Source organism: Salmo salar, chromosome 25, assembly GCF_965601325.2.
Source record: "Salmo salar chromosome 25, fSalSal1, whole genome shotgun sequence".
NCBI classification, from domain to species: domain Eukaryota; kingdom Metazoa; phylum Chordata; class Actinopteri; order Salmoniformes; family Salmonidae; genus Salmo; species Salmo salar.
Window position 1 is genome coordinate 12,095,762 of NC_138315.1, and position 21,892 is coordinate 12,117,653.

Genomic DNA, 21,892 nt, shown 5'->3' on the forward strand with positions numbered 1-21,892 from the left:
TCATATAAAAAGTGCATACACCAGTGTGCTTTTGAAATACTCTGAAACCTCATCACTCGTGTGTGAGAAAATAGATCCCAGAAGTGGTGTTTGTGAATGTATTTATAAAACACCAGGACATTTCCATGAGAAGAATGATCACTTTAATAAAGCCCACGATTTAGAAATGGTCCGTCATTGGGAGGAAATGGATGGTAAAGCCACAATGAAACTTTTTATTTTATTTTTACAAATTGAAATCAACATGATAAAAGAACAGGTTGAACTGATTTCACTATCCTTTTATGCTCAATGTGAGATAAGAATGGAATCTAGGTCTAACGCTGTAAGAGCAATGGTCAGTGGAGAAACATGCAGTTTGATTGCAGAGTAGTGATGCGCAGTTGACTCATAACCCACAGTCCCCGTGGTTAGGGCTTTTTGGGGACGGGCAGAACAAAAATTCACATCGATCCACAGATGCAAAAAGGACAATGTCGGAGTTTAATTCAATAAGAGAAAAGCTGCTAAATGGAGAGTTGAAAATAAAGAGAAGGGAGGGCCAGAAAGGTAATGTTTGGGAGAGATTTGGCGACGTGGTAAAAGTGGATGATAGCAGTTCCGACTTATGTGTGACGATTGTGAGGCGCTATACAAATTCGACAGTCACAAGACGGGGAGTTCAAATAGGCCTCTGGCACGTCAAGGACACTGGACACTGACTGTAGGTCTATAACCTCTCGCATAATATTAACTCCTGCAGAATTAAGAATTTCTTGCAGTAAAATGATATACCAAATGTAGGCAAAATTTTGATTCAGGAACAGGAGTAGAGAAATATGACTTATTTCTTTCAGAATTTTGAGAGAATGTGAATGTGCAGTGAGATACAGTCTGTAGAGATGCTATCTTTAGTATTTCAAACACATGAAATATGCATCCAAACCAAACTGAAATCTTATCAGAAACATGTTGGGTCGTTTTCATAGCTTTCTATTTCCTTACAACCGTTCATACTGATGTCATTTGGAAATTTTGCACAGAAAATCTTTCAATTTTGTTTTTGCTATTGCGTTTTCTCCCCGGTCCCTAATGTCTTTGCTCCGTGAAATAAGCAGACGACAGAAAAGTTTACCGACGTCAACAAGATTGAAGCATTCATTTTAGCGATTTATTACATTCTGGTGAGAAAGGGTTTACTTAGTCTTCTAGGGCAACATAAAATGACAGAAGAGAAGCTGCATGTATTTAATTATAGACAAGTTGACTAACAAATAGCCTACAAAAATTTCAGAAATTATAAGCAGAAACATATCTTAATCAGCATAGCCGCAGGAAGTAGGGGTGCTGAAAAATCTCAATAAAAAAAACAATATTAATAATAAAAAATAAATTGCAAATTTCTATTTTTCACAAAAGTAGTACACTGGGCCTGTACTAGTTCTATATTAGCGGGCTATGGTCAGTTGCGGGCCTCAGATTTTCACTTAATCACATATAGTTGGGCAGTTGCGGATGGGTTATTAGCAATTGCGGGCGGGTGCGGGTAAACAAACAGCTGACCCGCGCAGCACTAGTGCAGTGTCATAGTATTTTACCAATATTAACAATGTAACTGATCTTCTAACGCAAAACAAGTTCAACTTATGTTGCCTTGCAAACTCATGTCAAAATTGTATTTTACATATTTAAAATACATTTAAAATTATTAGTTAGACTACAAGTACAATGATGAACATTGTGACTATAATTATATTGCACAACCTGACTTCATTAATATGGATTCTCTTAAATAGTGCAAAATACTTTATACAGGAATGTACTGGAGAGAGCGCATCAGTAAACAAACCAAATGAACTTTTTACAGTAAACTGCCAACATATCTGATAATATTAAACAAATAAAATATGAAGAAAAAAAATTAACACAAAAATAACAAAACAAAAACCACAATCTGTACAAATTGCCATAGACAATAACAAACTTTCTCCACTTGGAGAAATAGGCCCCAGTCCATCAAAAGGCCTTTCTTTTTTTCAAAACATGTAAAGAAAAAAAAAACGGTGTTAGAAACAGAAATAAAAGTCCAGACCAGTCAGTTCCACATGGATGTAAGATTTTCTCGGTGCGTCTCCTCTACATGAAGCCATGATTCTCTAAAGTCCTTTTACTCTTTTCAGAGAATTACTCATTAAGCCTTTACATATATTAACAAAAAATAAGGAGAAAAAAAATGACCCCAGTTGTCGTCCAACATTTCCGAGTTAGTTCCCATAATGGGGGATTGGAGCAGATTCAACTTTCACCTCATCCAATAAGAGCAGCTCTGTGGGGGTGGGGGCGAGGCTGAGGGACACTTACTTGATGCTTGCGTCAGCAGTACTGTCTTTGAGCGTTTTAGTGAGGGGGCCCAGGATGTGGCCTGGGACCCAGCCCTCGGCCGCAGGGGACTGGCTGTTGGCGGGCCGGTACACTAGGTACATGTTCTGCTGGTTGGTGGCCATGATCTGCACCATCTCGCCTTGGATCACACAGATCTCATTCTCCTTCAGTGCACTGTAGTCCTGGGTCACCATCATGGTGGAGGACATGCCGTTACATCCAATGCCGTCATGCTGCTATGGAGGGGTGGGGATGGGGTGGGAGATGAAGGAAGATTGTATTATGACAGGGGAAATCAACATGGATATGCACATTCAAATAACATGAGTCATTACATACATTAACTCAATTCCTTAACTTCAGTACTTCTTGTCTGCAAGTTCAAAGTCAACAAAGTTTCAACATCTCCTGTTGAAATGTGAAACTAGGGCAGACAACAGACCGGACTCACCTTAGTGGAGTCATAGCGTTCGCTGTGTTTCATGGGGTCAAAGCAGGAGCTGCCGTTGGAGGTAGATAGTTTGAGAGGAGTTGGGGTCCTTCCCGGTCCTGCCAGGGGGGGCTTCTCTGCCCCCACAGAGGAGGAGGAGAGGGGCCTGCTGTTGGAACTGGGAGGCCGACTGCCCGACGGGTTTCTGGTGAGGGATTGGGAACAACCCTTCTCCTTGTGGTACTCAATGGGAGACTGCAGGGCTGTGGTGATAGTCCCAATGTTACACACAATCAATAAATGAAAAGCCACATGTGCGTATTCTGTGTTTGACGAATGAGGACCATGATAGAGGTGAAAATAGTGAAAATAGTGTGAAAATAGTGAAAAGTGTGAAAATAGGTGAAAATAGTGTGAAAATAGGTGAAAATAGTATTACTCTAGTGTTGAGGCTGTAGTTATGACTAAATGGGTTTTGATCCAACTACTGACAATAACGCTGGGGTTGCAAAATTCAGGGAACTTTCTCACATTTCCCAGGTTTTCCAGGAATCTTAATTGGAAGACTTTCTGAATCATGAGCGAGTAAGCATGGAATCCGGAATCCTCCTACTAGGATTTCTGGAAAAACTTCTGGGGATCTTGGGAAATTTACCGGAATCTTGCAACCCTAGATTAAGCTAATGAAGTTAGAGGCGTATGTCAGACAGGAAGTTCTCTCACCAGACAGGAAGTTGCTCTGGGCATCCAGGACCTGGCTGACATGTTGGACCCACACCTGCTTGATGTCCAGGTTGGCCGCCTGCAGGGTGAAGCGCTCGGCCGAGCCTCGACACGACAGCACAAACTTACACGGGTCGTTGTCCACATGCTCCTCCAAGCCCAGGTAGCTCACCTGTCACAATGAAACACAAGAACGCTAACTCAACACTGCTCAATTAATCAACAACGCTGTGTGTGTGGTCTTTTCTATGGACTCTGTATTTTATAATGTTCTCCAACCCTGCTTTCAAACCAAAATGTCTCTGGGGACAATTTAGTTTGGTTGATTGATTGAATGCAACAGCAGGAAATTGCCTAAAAGTTTCTGGTCTATGATGTCCCAATAGCATTCACTGTTGTTTTGACATGACTTGCCTTGATGCTCTTCTTGAACTGGTAGCCCGGGGTGGACGAGCCCTTGCGGAGGAGCTCGCTGAAGATGACGATCTGCTCAAAGAGGAAGACCCTGCGCTCCTTGCTGCGCGACAAAACGCCCGTGTCCTGTTCCGTTACAAAGAACGTCTCCTGCTGCAGCAGTTTACCCTGGCTGGTCAGCTTACCCTGGGGGGGGGGGGGGGGGAGCGCGCGCGCACACACACACAGGATCAGTTACGACTCAACATCTATCAACGCTGGAGAATAAAGCAGAGTCAGCCATGCCCCAGTCTGTCTGTCAACACAACAGCATTACCCAGTCTAACAGCCCCTTCTCTTCTCACCAGGTCATAAAGCTAACAGCAGACCCTTGTACTGGATCTAAGACCAGGGTTGCGTCTCAAATGGAACCCTAATGCATATTTAGTGCAATACTTTTGACTAGGGCCTAATAGGTCTCTGGTCAAAAGTAGTGCACTATATAGGGAATACGATGCCATCCAGGCCATTGGCAAACACAGTGCTTTGATCTCGCCACTGTTACAGCAGGCTAGGCAAATCCTTGCTTAATTTAGAGGTCAGAGATTTCATGTAGTCTGAGTGTCATCAAAGTGATTTTTACTACGCCTGTGGAAGAACAAACAGACTAAGTCATGACCTGCTGGAGTTAAATAGTCCAGTAACACGGCTTCATGAGTCATTCAACATTTTTCACAAACTGAGCATGGGTTGAAACAATCCTAAAAATCATAGCTGATCCTGGTACTAAAATCCTGTACATGTATGCCATAACAAATGTAATTATACCACACTCTTGATCTGCGGCGCTATTTGTTTCCTATTTCCTGCGCATGCTTTTGTTCGACTCCCTGGAAAACAGTGGTGGTTGTTACTGAGTGGAATATCCTGGCTAAATGAAATGACATGAAATGTACAGCACCTCATAGCCTTGGAGTCTGCCAAGATTCATCATGTCATTGCACAGCTTGGGGACCTGGGACATTAAACCAACTGCTTTCTGTAAAACACATTGAGAATGGTGTGAGCATTGACATTGATACAGAAGTGATGATGGATACATAAAACATCAAATAGGGTTACAAAATTCCAGGGACTTCCTGGTTGAAAGATTCCCGGAATCAGGAGGATTGCCTGGTTTTTCCCTCTGGTAAACGAGGTATTTTGGGAAAGTTACTGGAATTTTGGCAACCTATAGACAACAACACATACAGTATAGTTGTAATCGCAAATTGCTTCTGTTACCTCCATCTCTTGGCAATCTAGTCCTGCTTTGGAACTATACTTTAAGAAGTCCTGAAGAAAGAAAAAGAAGGTTGTGTGTAATCAATAGGGCATTGAGAAAAACCTCCATTAGTTTCAGGTAATTATATCGAAGGGCATGTCTTTCAGGGATTACTTGTATGCCAGGAATTTAGCGTCGTAGTCTTACCTTTAGAAGCAGCTGATACTTGGTAATTCTCTGAATTGGCTTTATGAGAAAGTCACTTATGCCAAGTCTTGAGCTGACCTCTTGCTGTACGCCCTAAAGTAGAATTATATGCAATTAGCATTAGGCATATTTATAAACGCAAAGAAAATATTACACAAAGCTGTTCTCAGACTACTCAAGAATTCTCAAAAGTGTTGTACGGCTCACCTCGAAGAATGTGTCGTACTCGGCGACAATGAATTCAGACTTGGGCTTGTTCTGGCAGTAAACCACATACATGTGTAGTCGCCTCTCCTGTATAAAAGAAAAATAATACTAGCATCTTTCCTCATTTATTTTTCAGGTCAAACGGTTGAAAATGCAAAAATTATCTTTCCTCTCATTTATTTTTCAGGTCAAACGGTTGAAAATGTGAAAATGATCTTTCCTCTGATTTCTCTTCCACTTCTTCTTAATAATCATTTTTGACCTACATAAGTCACCTATGGTTGTTAAATGTGTCTAACTTGAAGTTCTACCAGGGCCATTATCATGTACAATCAAACATATTGAACAACATCCGAACGGCAAAGGGGACCCCACTCACGTACATGTTTAATGAAAAGCTCGGGAAGGTGCTCGTTGTCTTCAAGACATTTCTCCAGCTCACCGACAAAAAAACTGTGGGAGGAAACATTCTCTCAGTCACTCTGTAGGGCAACGAGGAAAGCCAAAATAGTGCTAAACCACATGAGGAGTGACCTGGTTTGGTCTTCTAGACTAAATGATAAAACAATCCAGTTATGGGAGGCTGGTCAACGTGTGAAATTCTCCCCAATATTACAAATATACATAGTGTATGTCCCAAATGGCACCCTATTCCCTATATAGTGCACTACTGTTGACCAGGGCCCATCGGGATATGGTTAAAAGTAGTGCACTACATGGGGAACCATTTGGGACTCAAACAAGTCAGGAGACAAGACTTACTCTTTGTGCCAGTCGTAGATCTGGTGAATATTCCCAAAAACTATTTTGTCTTTCCCTTTCATATCGTCAGGGACTCCCTTATCCTCGATCGTCTTCATGAACCCCTTAAAGAGAAAAAAAAACAGACCGAATTAAGGTCATGGACTCGATAAGACAGGAAACATGAGTCAGATATTGATCAGCATTGTAAGACTAGCACGCAGTGGAAAAAGAGAATAGGATGACTAAATATGGTTGAACTCATGGACTGCATCCCAAATGGCACCATATTTTCTATTTAGTACACAATATAGGGAATAGGGTGTCATTTGGTACTCAACCCTGGATGTGAGAAAACCCCTATGCACTTATCTCAATATGTAATCTAAAACCCAACCCAATAATCAAATTATGTTTTCTGAGGAATTGTGAATGTAAATCCAGTCACAAATCGGGGAGCCTCTCTGTGACATTGACAGAAATACCAAATGACACAAGGCAAATAGAACGACAACAAGGACATTGCCCCGCTGCTAGTCCAACACTTGGGATGCGTCCATAAAAGCACACTATCCCCTACATACAGCAGTGCACTGGTCAAACGTAGTGCACTAAATAGGGAATGGGGTGCCATTTGGGACAAAGACTGAGAGATTTCTGAATTGTCAAACTAGAGCAGTGACTGGTCACATTTTCCACTGCTACTAGGACATGCCTCTCTCTCATGCTCCTTCCCCACTATTGAGGCTGAATAGCCCCCCCCCCCAGGACGAGATTCTTGTCAACTCACCTCCACTACAATCCCCAAGTCCTTGACATAGTCCTTCTCGGTCTGCACCAGCTCATTGAGGACAAACCTGAGGAAAAGGACATGTGTGCTTAGTGATCCGAATACACACAGGAGGCAGCATTTCTCAGCAGGATGAACCAACGTCAAGGGAAGAATATAATAGCTTTATTGTTCCTATGAGGGAACTTGTTTTCTGAGTGGTTAAAAAATAAACCAATATAAACAGAGTAGGTTAAACACTAGACCTGCTAGGTGTCCTTCTGAGTGTTACACATGTAACCAAACAGAGGACAGGAAGGCGACATCAGATCCATTAGTGTGTGGCTAAGCTACATGTCTCTTACATGCGTCCGCGCAGAGCTTTGGCCTTCTGATCCATTTCAGGGTTCCTGGGCAGGGCTGGGCTGGTCTGTTCCGGAGGGGTCAAAGTGGTGAAGCTGGGGTAGGCACCTGGCTCCAGATTCTAACAAAGGAGAGAGACAGGATATGAAGCCAAGGGGTCAGAAGTCATAGTCATACAACCCACTGCTGTGACACAGGGAAAGGGAGCTGATGGAGAAGAGATCACCCTCTGCTTAACCAATGAGCTGCCATAGCCAAATAAACACTCCGTTCGACTGTATTGTACTCTTTCGGAAATGACTCCACATGTACAAAGCTGAAAGAGAGTTGTAAACAGAAGGGGAGTTAATCAAAACATTGCCAAATGAAGAGCATTCATAAAGGAAGCTACTGTGCAGCAGACGCTTGGAACCTTATCACATCATCTGCCACCTGACGTCACACTACTTATCTGATCTGTATGTGGCAAGACTGCCCGTGTCCCAAATGGCACCCTATTCCCTGTCCAGTGCGCTACGAGCCTTATCAAAAGTAGGGCGCTAAATAGGGAATAGGGTGCCGTTTGGGACTCAAACGGTGTTCTATCATCCACATTCAGAAAGGAAGATATTTGCAAACTGTCCTGCATGATAACATGAACATGCAGCACCCAGTCAACGTGACATGGTTAGTGAGGTTTGAAAAGCGGAAGTTAGAACGTGTGGATGACGTCAAGCGGACGAGAGCGTTAGTGCGTAGATTGTCACCGACTTAGTGTGCAAAGTGAGTGTGCAGAAATGGCAATTGCTCAATGCCGTTTTGTATTTCTTCACCTTCCGAACTTACCAGCTTAGTTTGGACCAACTTTTCTATTGCACTGACCAGCTCTGCAGCGCTGGGGACATCGGCAGAGCCCTGACGCGCAGCAAGCAATGCGGAGGACTGCAAGGCACAGTTTAGGAAGAAGGGAAGGAGAGAGGGAGGTAGGGCGTGTTAGCAGCAGGGAGGATGAGGAAGAGGAGGAGAGCGGCAATAGAGACAGAGAGACAAAGGTAGTTATTAGATAAGCGCTTAGTCTGGACCCAGCTACAAAAGACAAGCTTTAGAGGAGCTACGTGAGGTGCTATTGGAATTATACACAAGCTACATCAGTTAATAGTAGGCCTGGCACATTTTAGTGTCAAAGTGTACATCCCAAATGACACCCTACATTGTAGGGCAATACTTTTGACCAGGACCCATAGGGTGCCATTTGGGACAAAGAAGTGGGGTGGGCTCTTGTATATAGAGCCAAGTGAGAGAGTGAAAGTGCAACAGTGTGTTAGTTAGTCAGTCACACACAGGGAAGCAGCTCTTCCAGCTGTAAACCAAGCCAGCACACATAATGCTTCCCATTCAGCAGACACGGATTCAGCTGCAGACACATCTGGTAGTTAGTGGCATGGTGTTGCATAGTACACATAGGCAGCAGAGGAAGGGAAGTGGAGGGGGCTGCAGGTGGACACATCTTATGAGCCTGTGCTGAGTGACATAGCAGATGTTTGAGATCAATAAGGTCGTTAACCTGAAGGGAAGACGTCCACTAACCGAAGGGAAGACGTCCATTAACCGAAGGGAAGGCTAAGTGAAGGCTGTGTCCCAAATAGCACACTATCACCCTACAGTGCCCTTTGGACCCAGGTCAAAAGTATTCCACTATGTAGTGAATAGGGTGCCATTTTGGACGCATCCAAGAAGTAGCTCCAACAGAGTGAGCTAGTAGACTTAAAGGGGCTGAAGAGGTAATACAGTGTCATAGTGTGGGGGTGCCATGCCATACCTTCTCCTCCTGGGATGAGGGGTCCTTGATGATCTCCATGGGGGGCGGCAGGGGAGTGTGAGAGTCGTCCTCGGGCTCCTCCTCTCCTCCGCTCTGCATTCCAGAGGAGGACTTGGACAGGGTGCGCTCCTTCCTGCCCCTCTGTAGGGAGAGAAGGGTAGAGATGGTAAAGTCCGGGTGGAGCAGGAGGGGTTAATGTGGGTCATTGTCCCGGAGTTCACGGGGGTGTCCTGCTCCATCACAGTGCCTCTCTTTGTCTCAACATCACACTGGGTGCCACACAGGCACCAGCCAGAAAGTCACCGCAGGCCTGGGCTTGCGTCCCAAATGGCACCCTATTCCCTGTGTAGGGCACAACTTTTGACCAGACTTAGTGCACTATATAGGGAATAGGGTGCCGTTCTAATCACAGTCCCACTGATGTGGGACCAAATCATGTGGAATACTTCTGTGACTATTCCTTTAGCATTTTTATCATGGGGCTGTGCTAGGAATGAGAACAAGGAATCTACTTTTCTGTTACTGTGAAATTATACTGTAGCGGCATAACCATTTTTTCTTTACCCCTTTTTCTCTCCAATTTTGTGGTATCCAATTGGTAGTTACAGTCTTGTTCCATCGCTGCAACTCCCGTATGGACTCGGGAGAGGTGAAGGTCGAGAGCCATGCATCCTCCGAAACAAGACCCTGCCAAGCCGCACTGCTTCTTGACAAACTGCTCGCTTAACCCGGAAGCCAGCCACACCAAGGGGTGGGCGGAAACACCGTACAGCTGGCGACCATGTCAGCGTGCATGCGCCCTGCCCGCCACAGGAGTCGTTAGAGCACGATGGGACAAGGACATTCCGGCCGTCCAAACCCTCTCCTAACCCGGACGACGCTGGGCCAATTGTCCGCTGCCTCATGGGTCTACCAGTCGCGGCCGGTTGGCAACACAGCCCAGGATCGAACCCGGGTCGGTAGTGACGTCTCAAACACTGCGATGCAGTGCCTTAGAACGCTGCGCCACTCGGGAGGCACGGCATATCCTTTTGGTTGGCATCTAAAACATTTACATGCAGCAGTTGCTAAAGTACAGCACAATATTGCTCTGCTATCCATCAACCAAATGAGAAGTAAGAAATAGACTACCTGCACTAAAAGAAATTCTCTCTACTTTTCCTCATGCACAGAGATGCTTGTAATTACTCAAATTTGCTTGAAATTAGTTGATACTGAAAATGATTCAGAAGGATGCCAATAGTTCATGACTTGTGATGAAACCAGAATTGCACCCTGCAGAATGATCCCTTTGTTATTGGGGCTTTGTCCCAATAATAGTAAACTCAGCAAAAAATGAAACGTCTCTTTTTCAGGAACCTATCTTTCAAAGACTATTCGTAAAAATCCAAATAGATCTTCATTGTAAAGGGTTTAAACACTGTTTCCCATGCTTGTTCAATGAACCATAAACAATTAATGAACATGCACCTGTGGAACGTTCGTTAAGACACTAACAGCTTACAGACGGTAGGCTGTAAGGTCACAGTTATGAAAACTTAGGACACTAAAGAGGCCTTTCTACTGACTCTGAAAAACACCAAAAGAAAGAGTCCCAGGGTCCCTGCTCATCTGCGTGAACGTGCCTTAGGCATGCTGCAAGGAGGCATCAGGACTGCAGATGTGGCCAGGGCAATAAATTGCAATGTCTGTACTGTGAGACGCCTAAGACAGTGCTACAGGGAGACAGGATGGACAGCTGATCGTCCTCGCAGTGGCAGACCATGTGTAGCAACACCTGCACAGGATCGGTACATCCGAACATCACACCTGCGTGACAGGTACAGGATGTCAACAACAACTGCCCAAGTTACACCAGGAACGTACAATCCCTCCATCAGTGCTCAGACTGTCCACAATAGGCTGAGAGAGGCTGGACTGAGGGCTTGTAGGCCTGTTGTAATGCAGGTCCTCACCAGACATCACCGGCAACAACGGTGATGGGCACAAATCCACCATCGCTGGACCAGACAGGACCGGCAAAAAGTGCTGTTCACTGACGAGTCACGGTTTTATCATCGAAGGAATGAGCGTTACATTGAGGCCTGTACTCTGGAGCGGGATCGATTTGGAGGTGGAGGGTCCGTCATGGTCTGGGGCGGTGTGTCACAGCATCATCGGACTGAGTTTGTTGTCATTGCAGGCAATCCCATCGCTGTGCGTTACAGGGAAGACATCCTCCTCCCTCATGTGGTACCCTTCCTGCAGGCTCATCCTGACATGACAATGCCACCAGCCATACTGCTCGTTCTGTGCGTGATTTCCTGCCAGACAGGAATGTCAGTGTTCTGCCATGGCCAGCGAAGAGCTCGGATCTCAATCCCATTGAGCCAGTCTGGGACCTGTTGGATCGGAGGGTGAGGGCTAGGGCCGTTCCCCCCAGAAATGTCTGCGAACTTGCAGGTGCCTTGGTGGAAGAGTGGGGTAATATCTCACAGCAAGAACCGGCAAATCTGGTGCAGTCCATGAGGAGGAGATGCACTGCAGTACTTAATTCAGCTGGTGGCCACACCAGATACTGACTGTTACTTTTGATTTTGACCCCCCCTTTGTTCAGGGACACATTATTCCATTTCTGTTAGTCACATGTTCAGTTTATGTCTCAGTTGTTGAATCTTGTTATGTTCATATAAATATTTACACATGTTAAGTTAGCTGAAAATAAACGTAGTTGACAGTATGAGGACGTTTCTTTTTTTGCTGAGGGCCCATAGGGGTCTGGTCAAAAGTAGTGCAGTATATAGGGAATAGGATGTAGATATGTCATAAGATAACAGCTTATACTTTAGCCTTGGGAAATTGCTCCTCTATCGATGGGAGGATTTTCTTTTTTGGGGGGAATGCTGCAGATACGCAATCACTGTAGTTATCAACCTTGCTTGCACGTGAAGTAAGGTTCAAGAGAGGTTCAAAAAAACTGATCTGAAGGGGAATCATCACAATGGTTTGGAAAGATCTCTTCCAAACCATTGCCTGAACTGTACTTCTAAATATGATCCATTCACTTAAAACCCTTTGTTAAACGAAAAGAGCCTGAAAGAACCACAACTCCCCCAGATGCAGTGTATTCCCACAACATGTGACCTTTAAAGGGGCAATTTGTGATTCAAAGAACTGTGATGGACATTTAGAAACCAATTACTGTATGTTACAGAGACATGGTGGAGAGGAGAGCGAAAGGGAGAGAGAGAGAGAGATGCGGCAGAGACAAGGAGACGCTAATGACCTCGTCTACACTCTCCCCCTGCGAGAGAAGGCGAGCGATAGAGAGACAGCGAGAGATGCGATAGAGAGGAGAGAGACGCGGTGGAGAGGAGTCAGGACGCTCATTACCTCGTCTACGCTCCCGTCGTGCAGGGAGCTCTCAGGCGGCCCCAGGTCGATGCTCTTGCGGCCGTCCCTCTTCTTGTGCTTGCTGGGGAACTTCTTGACGCTGCTGCCGTGGCTGAGGCGACGCACGGGGCTGGTCAGCCACTTCTTGAGGGTGTTGCCCGGGCGCTTCGGTCCCGGAGAGCTGGACTGGATGGAGCTCAGGGAGGCCTGAGACTGCAGGTTGGCCACCGACTCGGTCTTTGCTCCTTCGGGCCCGCTGACCGAGTAGTTCTCTGGAAAGAGAGGAGAAAAACAGCATTTTAGACTTCAGAATTCACCCTGGCCGACATTCTGCCAGACACACACCTTTAGAGTACCTAAGTACGCAGCATGAGCTTCAGTTCAGACATTTCCCCTTGGCCCTGGGTGCGTCCCAAATGGCACCCTATTCCCTATCTAGCGCATTACTTTTAGCCAGGGCCTATAGGAAATTGGGTGCCATTTTGGAGGCAGACCCTTCGGTCTCGTGTCAGCATACTGTACCAACTAGAATGATGTCCCTTGTCAACTGAGGTATACTAACAAAACGCTATTCTTTTTTTTTAACCCATTACTTCCCAAAAACATTGGGTGAACAAACACAGTCGTGCGTTTGTCAACATTGCTGAATGGCATACTGCATGAACGCGGTCAACCCAGTTATCAACATTGGCCAGTGTAATACTACAACTACTACTGACTTTATTGTCCCCGTGGGGAAATCTTGTTGCAGTGTCACGTACACATTTAAAAAGTGGCGTTTAAATACTATGTAGGAACGCAAGTCATTTGTATACCGACATTGCTCAATGTAGGATAGTACTGTACAGGAATACAAGTCACAGAGTGTGTTTTCTCAGCTCCAAAAGGATCATTTATGAGGTGCCTAAGATTCACAACAGTCTCCCTTTTATTTCTACAAATAGGACCTGTTGGTAAAGTGTATATTGCAGTGCGTTAGCTAATAGTTACACCATTTGCACTGTTAATCATTGATGTTTATTTTAAGCCAATAAAAAGACTGAACGGTTGTTTTTCATAATGGCTAATAATGAGGACTAGTTTCCACTATTATTACTACTAACCGGTTAACCACCTTGTGTCTTGTTGAGGATGTATGTATGTGTTGCTGGATTCAGACTAGATGTGGTCCAGAGTGTGAGGACGTTTGGGTTCTGCACTCTGTTACGGTCCATGTATCCTTACATAGAAACAAAATTCCTCTGTGGAAGGATACATGGACTGAAACAGAGCAATGTCCTCACGCTCTGGACCAGAGCTAGCTAGATCCAGACTAGGGCCAGAGTGATTAGAGCAAAAGCTCCTGAATCATTTCCTTGGCTCATCCTGGTCCACCACTATACGCAGGCCTAACGAAGCCAAAAGCACCTCCCAAGGTTGTTCGGTCTTAACCTTGGCGCGTCTCCTCTTCGTTCTCACAATGCGCCAGCCGCAGTTTCAAACGCAATAGAGTTCAATGAATTTCGCTGGCTCTGTATTTGAGCGCACGTCAACAAACAGTGACTAACTCCGGGTGTTCAGTAGCGTCTAACGTCCCAAAACATGTTGCAACGAAAAACAAAAAAAGGTATGTGTCTAATTCGGCTAGCACCACACCATTTCAAAACATTTCCTTACCACTGGAAACAACTGAAGTATCGTTAGTATTAGTAAATATTAAAAGCAGCTGCCCCGTCCATTGGGATCAAAAATAGCTCGATACTAAAGGAAACATTTGGCCAAGCCATTGAGATGAAAGGGGGGGGGGGGATATGTTTGTGCTGTGGGGGAGGGCCTCTGTTGACCAGGCCAGCCAGGTCAAACAACTCACAAGTCTGCAGTAAAAAGCTGACAGTGTCCATGTTGTTATCAGCAGGCTAGGGAGATATTTGCTGCTACGGTCAGCCCTATTGTGGCAAACAAAAGAGGGAGGATAACGCAAATATCCCGCTTCTCTCCTAAACATGGTCTCTCTCTCACTTTGCTATTTCTCTCTCACTCTTTCCCTCTCACTGGACTGACCTAGACTTCATTTCCCATCTATTTGAGGCAATGTGGGAAAGTATGACAGTGCTATCCATAATAACAGTGGACTACATGTTCGGGCCCTGTACTAGAAGAATCTCAGTCCTGCTTATCGTGCAACTTAGTTTGCATAGAATGTATCCGAAAATTGTATTATAGGTGTTGAGTGAAGCTGTGAAATGAAGCATGAAATCCTAAATCCTGAAATATGTTAATAGAAAATGTGGAATGTATGGATTATGGAGCAACTGGAAAGCAGTTATTGGGGCAGACAGTGGCATCTGTCTAATACTAATAGGTTTAATCCAAAGGGTTAACAGTTCATGAGTTCCAACAGCCTCTATTGATGTCATGCTCCATTCATTCCAAAGCGGTCTTCATTGTTTGGAACCCAAATGGCACCCTATTCCCTATATAGTGCACTATTTTTGACCAGAGCCCTAGTGTAGTGCACTATAAAGAGAACAGGTTGCCATTTGGGATGCACACATTGAGAGTAAAGTGTAGCGTGTGGGGCTGCTGACTAGCTGCCTTTTGTGCTAGATGACTCATTACAGGGAAGTGGCCTTGAGGAGAATCATGTGGACCAAGCCTGTAGTTAGATATTGTGAAGTAGAACAACTCGGCAACCCAGAGCCATATCAGAGCCCCAGCCACAATCTCTCCCTGAGGAAACAGTCAATAACAGGGCAGCGAGAAAGCGAGAGGGGGGGGGGGTAGTCCTCTGTAGCTCAGTTGGTAGAAATACCCTGATGAAGACAGCTTTGTCTGTGGAAACGTTGGTTATTGGGTTATTAAATGATTGAATCTGAGCTCCTAGAGTGTGCGGCTTTTCTTTTTCAAGTGTTTTACTCCGTTAGTCAGCACCTCGCCTAAACAGGTGTGCGTTTCTTTCGCCTCCAGAAACTGAAGAGGAATAGTGAAGAAAAAAAAAAAAAAAGGAATGGTGACAAAAACCCCCCCAAAAACGCGAGAAATAAATGGCACAGATGACTGCCTGCTGAAAAGGACTTTGGGGAGCAGCGCGTCACACTTAGACTTGATGACAACAGCAGGCATGCGCTGGAAAAAGTCTCTCTCTCATTAGGCCCTGCACTGTGTACACATGGCATATGTCCCAAATGGCACCCTATATATTGCACTACTTTTGATCAGGGCCCACAGGGATGCCCAAAATTAGTGCACTACATAGGAACCATTTGGGCCGCAGCCATGGTCCTCTTAAGCGCCTTCATTTCCCATCTCGCCAGATTAATGGCTGCACTGACAGAGGGATCATATTCTCATTCCTCACCCTGCTGTCTCACTGTTACCTAGTTCTGATGCAGAATCTGCATGTTCTATCACACGCCTTCTATTTACATTGGAAACAACCACTAGGAATACTCCCTCCATACCACAAAGAGGGATTAAAACCGAGGGAAATATTTCGCAAGAAGATATTGGAGTTGGACAGTCATCAGGCTTGTATCATGACTCCTTAACATGAAATGAAATACATTTCTAAATGTTGGTGACCCATATAAATGTGGTTTCATGACTTTTTGGACATTGTTATGCTCGGATACCACTGCACCAGTTAAACTGTCTGTCTAAAATGTTTGCGTCGGTTATTATCGCAAGGCGTGAACAGAGTATAATATTTCCCTGTCACCAACAGTGATTAAGTTGTGTGATACAGAGCCACAGTCTCACACAATGGAAACCTGTGGAATGACCTCGAGTCAATTTCCCAGTCTCAGCTACAGAACGCCCAAAAGACGAAAAGCGGAGATTTCCCCAACAATTCATTGAAAGATTTTCTTCACCTCCGTGCGGTATCCCAATGACTTGAACCGATTTCTAACTGAGCCAGGGTTCACAACAGCGTGTGGAATATAGGTATTAGAGTAGGCCGACGGCTGGAGCATGTGAGCGGTAAAATCCTCAGAGATGTTTTCTGTTGAGGATCAATGGTGGCCTAGCTTGGCAGGCAGCTAGACAAGCAGACCGGTCTGCACCTCGGTCAGTATAGGGAGAGGCGTGGAGGAAGAGGGAGAAAGAAGAGGTGGTGTTCATATACTTTCTTGTATAGACCTTATCTAATAATAGTTTTCTAATGACTACCTGTCCTGATGTGTGGTGTCTAAAACGCAGCAAAACAGGTTCTTAGTACAGACCTGTAAGCCTACATTTAAAGACACGTACAGTGTGGAAAGTCCCATAGGTGGAAGTATTAATTAAAAGTCATTAATTAAACCGAAGACTAGGAGGAGTGTCTGTTCAGAAACGAGTTGAATTAGCCTGAATCGTCGACACCTTTACACAGGGCACCATACCGTACAGCTATCGAAGCAAAACGGGTTCACAGAACGTTCCCGCAATCTGCATGTGTTACTCCATATAAACCACATCCTATCTTCTGTAAACTTCCTGAAACCAAGACATGGTTGCATCCAATCTGTGACAGAGATGTCCTGTCAGCAACGGCCCTGTGTAGGGTGCCGTCTTTCGGATGGGACGTTAAACGGGGGTGTCCTGACTCTAAGGTCATTAAAGATCCCATTGCACTTATCGTAAGAGTAGGGGTGTTAACCCCGATGTCCTGGCTAAATTACAAATCTGGCCCTCATACCATCACGGCCATCTAATCATCCCCAGCTTACAATTGGCTCATTCATCCCCCCTCCTCTCCCGTGAAACTATTCCCCAGGTCGTTGCTGTAAATGAGAATGTGTTCTCAGTCAACTTACCTGGTAAAATAAGGGTAAAATAAAATAAACGGAACAAGTCAGTAGAAACTGTTTTATCAGGTGTCTCTCAGTGAGGTGTTGGCCCTGTCTATTCATGACAGTTCTTCACTGTGGTGAATCTTATGATGTCATCAGACTTCCGGTAAATAAAAAGGTAGTCCTTGTCTGCGTGCAACCGAACAAAGGTATCGTGCTTTTCTTGTCTGGGTACAGACAGTGTTATGTGTACTATCTTATACCTGTCTGTCAATAGAAATACCAAAAACACTGGCATAGTACCTGTAACACGAGCCCCATTATGGAAAAGCAGGACAGGTCTGTTTGGTTGCACACAAGCATGGAATTTACCTTCCTCTTTACTGGAAGCTCACTGTGTCATTTTTATAATCTGGAATGATCATATTCCACGCATAGTGCATTCGGAAAGTATTTAGACCCCTTGACATTTTCCACATTTTGTTACGTTTCAGCCTTATTCTAAAATGGATTTAAAATTTAAAAAATCCTTCATCACACAATAACAAAGTGTAAAAAAGTGACATTTATTTTTGCAAATTTATAGAAAATAGAAAACAGAAATACCATATTTACATAAGTATTCAGACCCTTTGCTAGTAGACTCGAAATTGAGCTCAGGTGCATGCTGTTTCCATTGATTATCCTTGAGATGTTTCTACAACTTCATTGAAGTCCACCTATGGTAAAATAAATTGATTGGACACGATTTGGAAAGGTACACACCTGTCTATATAAGGTCCCACAAGCCATGAGGTCGAAGGAATTGTCCGTTGAGCTCCGAGACAGGATGGTGTCGAGGCACAGATCTGGGGAAGGGTACCAAAACATTTATGCAGCATTGAAGGTCCCCATGAACACAGTGGCCTCCATCATTCTTAAATGGAAGAAGTTTGGAACCACCAAGAGTCTTCTTAGAGCTGACCGCCTGGCCAAACTGAGCAATCGGGGGAGAAAGGCCTTGGTCAAGGACGTGACCGAGAACCTGATGGTAAATATGACAGAGCTCCAGAGTTCCTCTGTGGAGATGGGAGAACCTTCCAGAAGGACAACCATATTTGCAGCACTCCAATCAGGCCTTTATGGTAGAGTGGCCAGGCGGAAGCCACTCCTCAGTAAAAGGCACGACAGCCTACTTGGAGTTTGCCAAAAGGTAACCAAATGATTCTCAGACCACGAGAAACAAGATTCTCTGGTCTGATGAAACCAAGATTGAACTCTTTGGCCTGAATGCTAAGTGTCACTTCTGGAGAAAACCTGACACCATCCCAACAGTGAAGCATGGTGGCAGCATCATGCTGTGGGGATGTTTTTCAGCATCAGGGACTGGTAGAGTAGTCAGGATGGAGGGAAAGATGAACGTAGCAAAGTACAGAGAGATCCTTGATGAAAACCTGCTCCAGAGCACTCGGGACCTCAGACTGGGGCGAAGGTTCACCTTCCAACAGGACAACGACCCTAAGCACACAGCCAAGACAATGCAGGAGTGGCTTTGGGACAAGTCTCTGAATGTCCTTGAGTGGCCCAACCAAAGCCTGGACTTGAACCCGATCAAACATCTCTAGAGACACCTGAAAATAGCTGTGCAGCGACGCTCCCCATCTAACCTGAAAGAGCTTGAGTGGATCTGCAGAGAAGAATGAGAGAAACCCCCAAATACAGGTGTGCCAAGTTTGTAGCGTCATACCCAAGAAGAATCGAGGCTGTAATCGCTGCCAAAGGTGCTTCAACAAAGTACTGAGTAAAGGGTCTGAATACTTGTGCAAACATTTCTAAAAACCTGTTTTTGCTTTGTCATTATGGGGTATTGTGTGTAGATTGATAAGGGAAAACAACTATTTCATCCATTTTAGAATAAGGCTGTAATGTAACAAAATGTGGAAAAAGTCAAGAGGTCTGAATACTTTGCACTGTATCTGAAGAGTTTTCAATTCTCTCAGTGTGGTTTACATAATCTGCAAGCCGCCTTCCATTTGCTGAACGAGCAAAATGTGAACCCCTAAAGGATTTAAAAACAACAACAAGAGCACCAATAACCCAGACATTGGATACAGAGATGAAAACATCATCTTAGTTAACTCGCAGGGCCACAATTAAAAGGAGAGAGGCATCCCATCCACACTGACAACCCTCCCCAACGTTCCCCCCTAAGAGTCATCTTCAAAGAAACTTGCAGTAATGCTTCAGATGAAAGGGGATTTGTGGCTAATTTGGTCTTCAAAAGACTCCAGCGGCGTTACAATCTACCCTCAACAAGAATCTAGGTTAGAAGGGAGAAAAATCGGACTCCTATATTATGACGCATTGTTGACAGACATACCGTAACAGAAATGTTGAAAATGAAATGAAATCCATGACATTTGTAACACTTAATAACAAACATGTTATATAATTCACAGTTATGAATTCAATGTTTATGAATGGGAGCCGACTGTGCAGAGGCAGTGACTGCCATAATGCAGTCTAGCTCACATCCCCTGACAGCATCTCCAAATCACTATTTTTCATCCTCTGATCCAGAAAGATCCTACTTTTGACACAGCTTCATCCCCATCCCTCTGACTCTCCTCATCCTCTTCTACGAAGACAGCACAATGACACAATAGCATACAATGGCAGTTAATGCCAGTGCAGCATCTCTTTCTCTTACTGTTCACAGCCCGAGATACACTACATGACCAGAAGTATGTGGACACCTTCTCGTCGAACATCTCATTCCAAAATTATGGGCATTAATATGCAGTTGGTTCTCCCTTTGCTACTATAACAGCCTCCACTCTTCTGGGAAGGCTTTCCACTAGATGTTGGAACATTGCTGCGGGGAGTTGCTTTCATTTAGCCACAAGAGAATTAGTGAGGTCGGGCACTGATGTTGGGCGATTAGGCCTGGCTCACAGTCGGCGTTCCAATTCATCCCAAAGGTGATCGAAAGGGTTGAGGTCAGGGCTCTGTGCAGGCCAGTCAAGTTCATCCACACCGATCTTGACAAACCATTTCTGCATGGACGTCGCTTTGTGCACGTGGGCATTGGCATACTGAAGCAGGAAAGGGCATTCCCCAAACTGTTGCCACAAATATGGAAGTACAGAATCATCTAGAACGTCATTGTGTGTTGTAGCGTTAAGATTTCCCTTCAAATGGAACTAAGGGGCCTTGCCTGAACCATGAAAAACAGCCCCAGACCATTTTTCCTTTTCCACCAAACATTACAGTTGGCACTATGCATTGGGGCAGGTAGCGTTCTCCTGGCATCTACCAAAGCCAGATGGTGAAGTGTGATTCATCACTCCAGAGAACGAGTTCCCACTGCTCCAGAGTCCAATGGCGGTGAGCTTTACACGTCTCCAGACGACACTTGGCATTGCGCATGGTGATCTTATGCTTGTGTGTGGCTGCTCGGCCATGGAAACCCATTTCATGAAGCTCCTGAGGAACAGTTAATGTGCTGACGTTGCTTCCAGAGGCCATTTGGAACTCTATAGTGAGTGTTGCAACCGAGGACAGACAATTCTTACACGCTACATTACCTCAGCACTAGGCGGTCCTGTTCTGTTAGCTTGTGTGGCATTCGCGGCTCAGCCGTTGTTGCTCCTAGACATTTCCACACAATAAATGGCAGCTCTAGCAGGGCAGAAATCTGACGAACTGACTTGCAAAATGCATCATACGGGGATGATTTCCGTATTTTGAAAGTTACATATCTTGAAAACTTGATTGAACTTGATTGAAACATTTTGAGACTATGTCAACAATAGACTTATGAAACAAATACCAAAAGTTAGTTTTTGGTTGGAGTTTTCCTTTAAATCTCGAAAACATCAGCAAACAAGTAAACACTGACAAGGCAATGCCATGCAATATTCATCAAAAATGGGTTCTTTAATAGTGTCGGCCAGCTACAGTTTGTGAAGTCCGATACAAGCATTGTCTCACAAATGTTTGTAGCAAATATACCTCAAAAAGCTATGTAACATCCCTGACTGGTGTACAGATAAAAGCATTGCTTAACAATAACTTTTAGTGAGAAGCTCGGGTGTGAGAAAGCTTACACGCATCCGAACGTGTTCTCCACTCCTAACTCTGGACTTCTGGCGGGAGCCCAAAAACACACAATCCGCCGTCTCAGTCAGCAGTAAGGTACGCACCTGTCACTTTGTAACAGCAGCAGCAACACTTAGCTAGAATCCAACCACAACAGGAACGACAATGTCTCCCACTTTTCATCCTGGGCGGCTAGAAGAAGCTCATGGCTCCGGAAGACAATTAAGAGGGAGAAGAAGAAGAAAAAAAAGATAGATACAAAATGCACCCTGACTGCAGCTCAGACAACCAGCCACTAGCTGCTCCAAGTTCAGCCTGCTCCACTCCACTGAGGGGAGGGACGGACAGGGGAGGAAGAGGAGGAGGAGGGGATGGGGAGGGGCACCCTACACTCACTACCTCTGATTCAGAGAGCAGCGTGGGTTACAGAGAA

At 44.8% G+C, this 21,892-nt stretch overlaps 1 protein-coding gene across 4 annotated transcripts in view; it reads right to left on the minus strand.

Annotated features, from left to right (window-relative positions):
• The window catches only part of LOC106586158 (kalirin), a 259,188-nt gene that overhangs the window by 12,439 nt on the left and 224,857 nt on the right, over positions 1 to 21,892 (minus strand). Inside the window, exons 1-16 of one of the 4 annotated variants that reach the window (XM_014173068.3) lie at positions 21,564 to 21,786; positions 12,629 to 12,900; positions 9,257 to 9,397; positions 8,284 to 8,379; positions 7,461 to 7,579; positions 7,117 to 7,183; positions 6,348 to 6,451; positions 5,969 to 6,038; positions 5,586 to 5,672; positions 5,379 to 5,471; positions 5,192 to 5,242; positions 4,869 to 4,946; positions 3,929 to 4,114; positions 3,515 to 3,686; positions 2,813 to 3,054; positions 2,341 to 2,597 (exon numbers count right to left, since the gene is read on the minus strand). In XM_014173068.3, the coding sequence (XP_014028543.1) occupies positions 2,341 to 2,597; positions 2,813 to 3,054; positions 3,515 to 3,686; positions 3,929 to 4,114; positions 4,869 to 4,946; positions 5,192 to 5,242; positions 5,379 to 5,471; positions 5,586 to 5,672; positions 5,969 to 6,038; positions 6,348 to 6,451; positions 7,117 to 7,183; positions 7,461 to 7,579; positions 8,284 to 8,379; positions 9,257 to 9,397; positions 12,629 to 12,900; positions 21,564 to 21,642 (2,114 nt within the window). In that variant the 5' untranslated portion in view covers positions 21,643 to 21,786. Of the gene's footprint in view, positions 1 to 2,340; positions 2,598 to 2,812; positions 3,055 to 3,514; positions 3,687 to 3,928; positions 4,115 to 4,868; positions 4,947 to 5,191; positions 5,243 to 5,378; positions 5,472 to 5,585; positions 5,673 to 5,968; positions 6,039 to 6,347; positions 6,452 to 7,116; positions 7,184 to 7,460; positions 7,580 to 8,283; positions 8,380 to 9,256; positions 9,398 to 12,628; positions 12,901 to 21,563; positions 21,787 to 21,892 lie in introns of those variants that run through there. The other 3 variants (XM_014173062.3, XM_014173061.3, XM_014173066.3) reach the window with 3 other exon arrangements.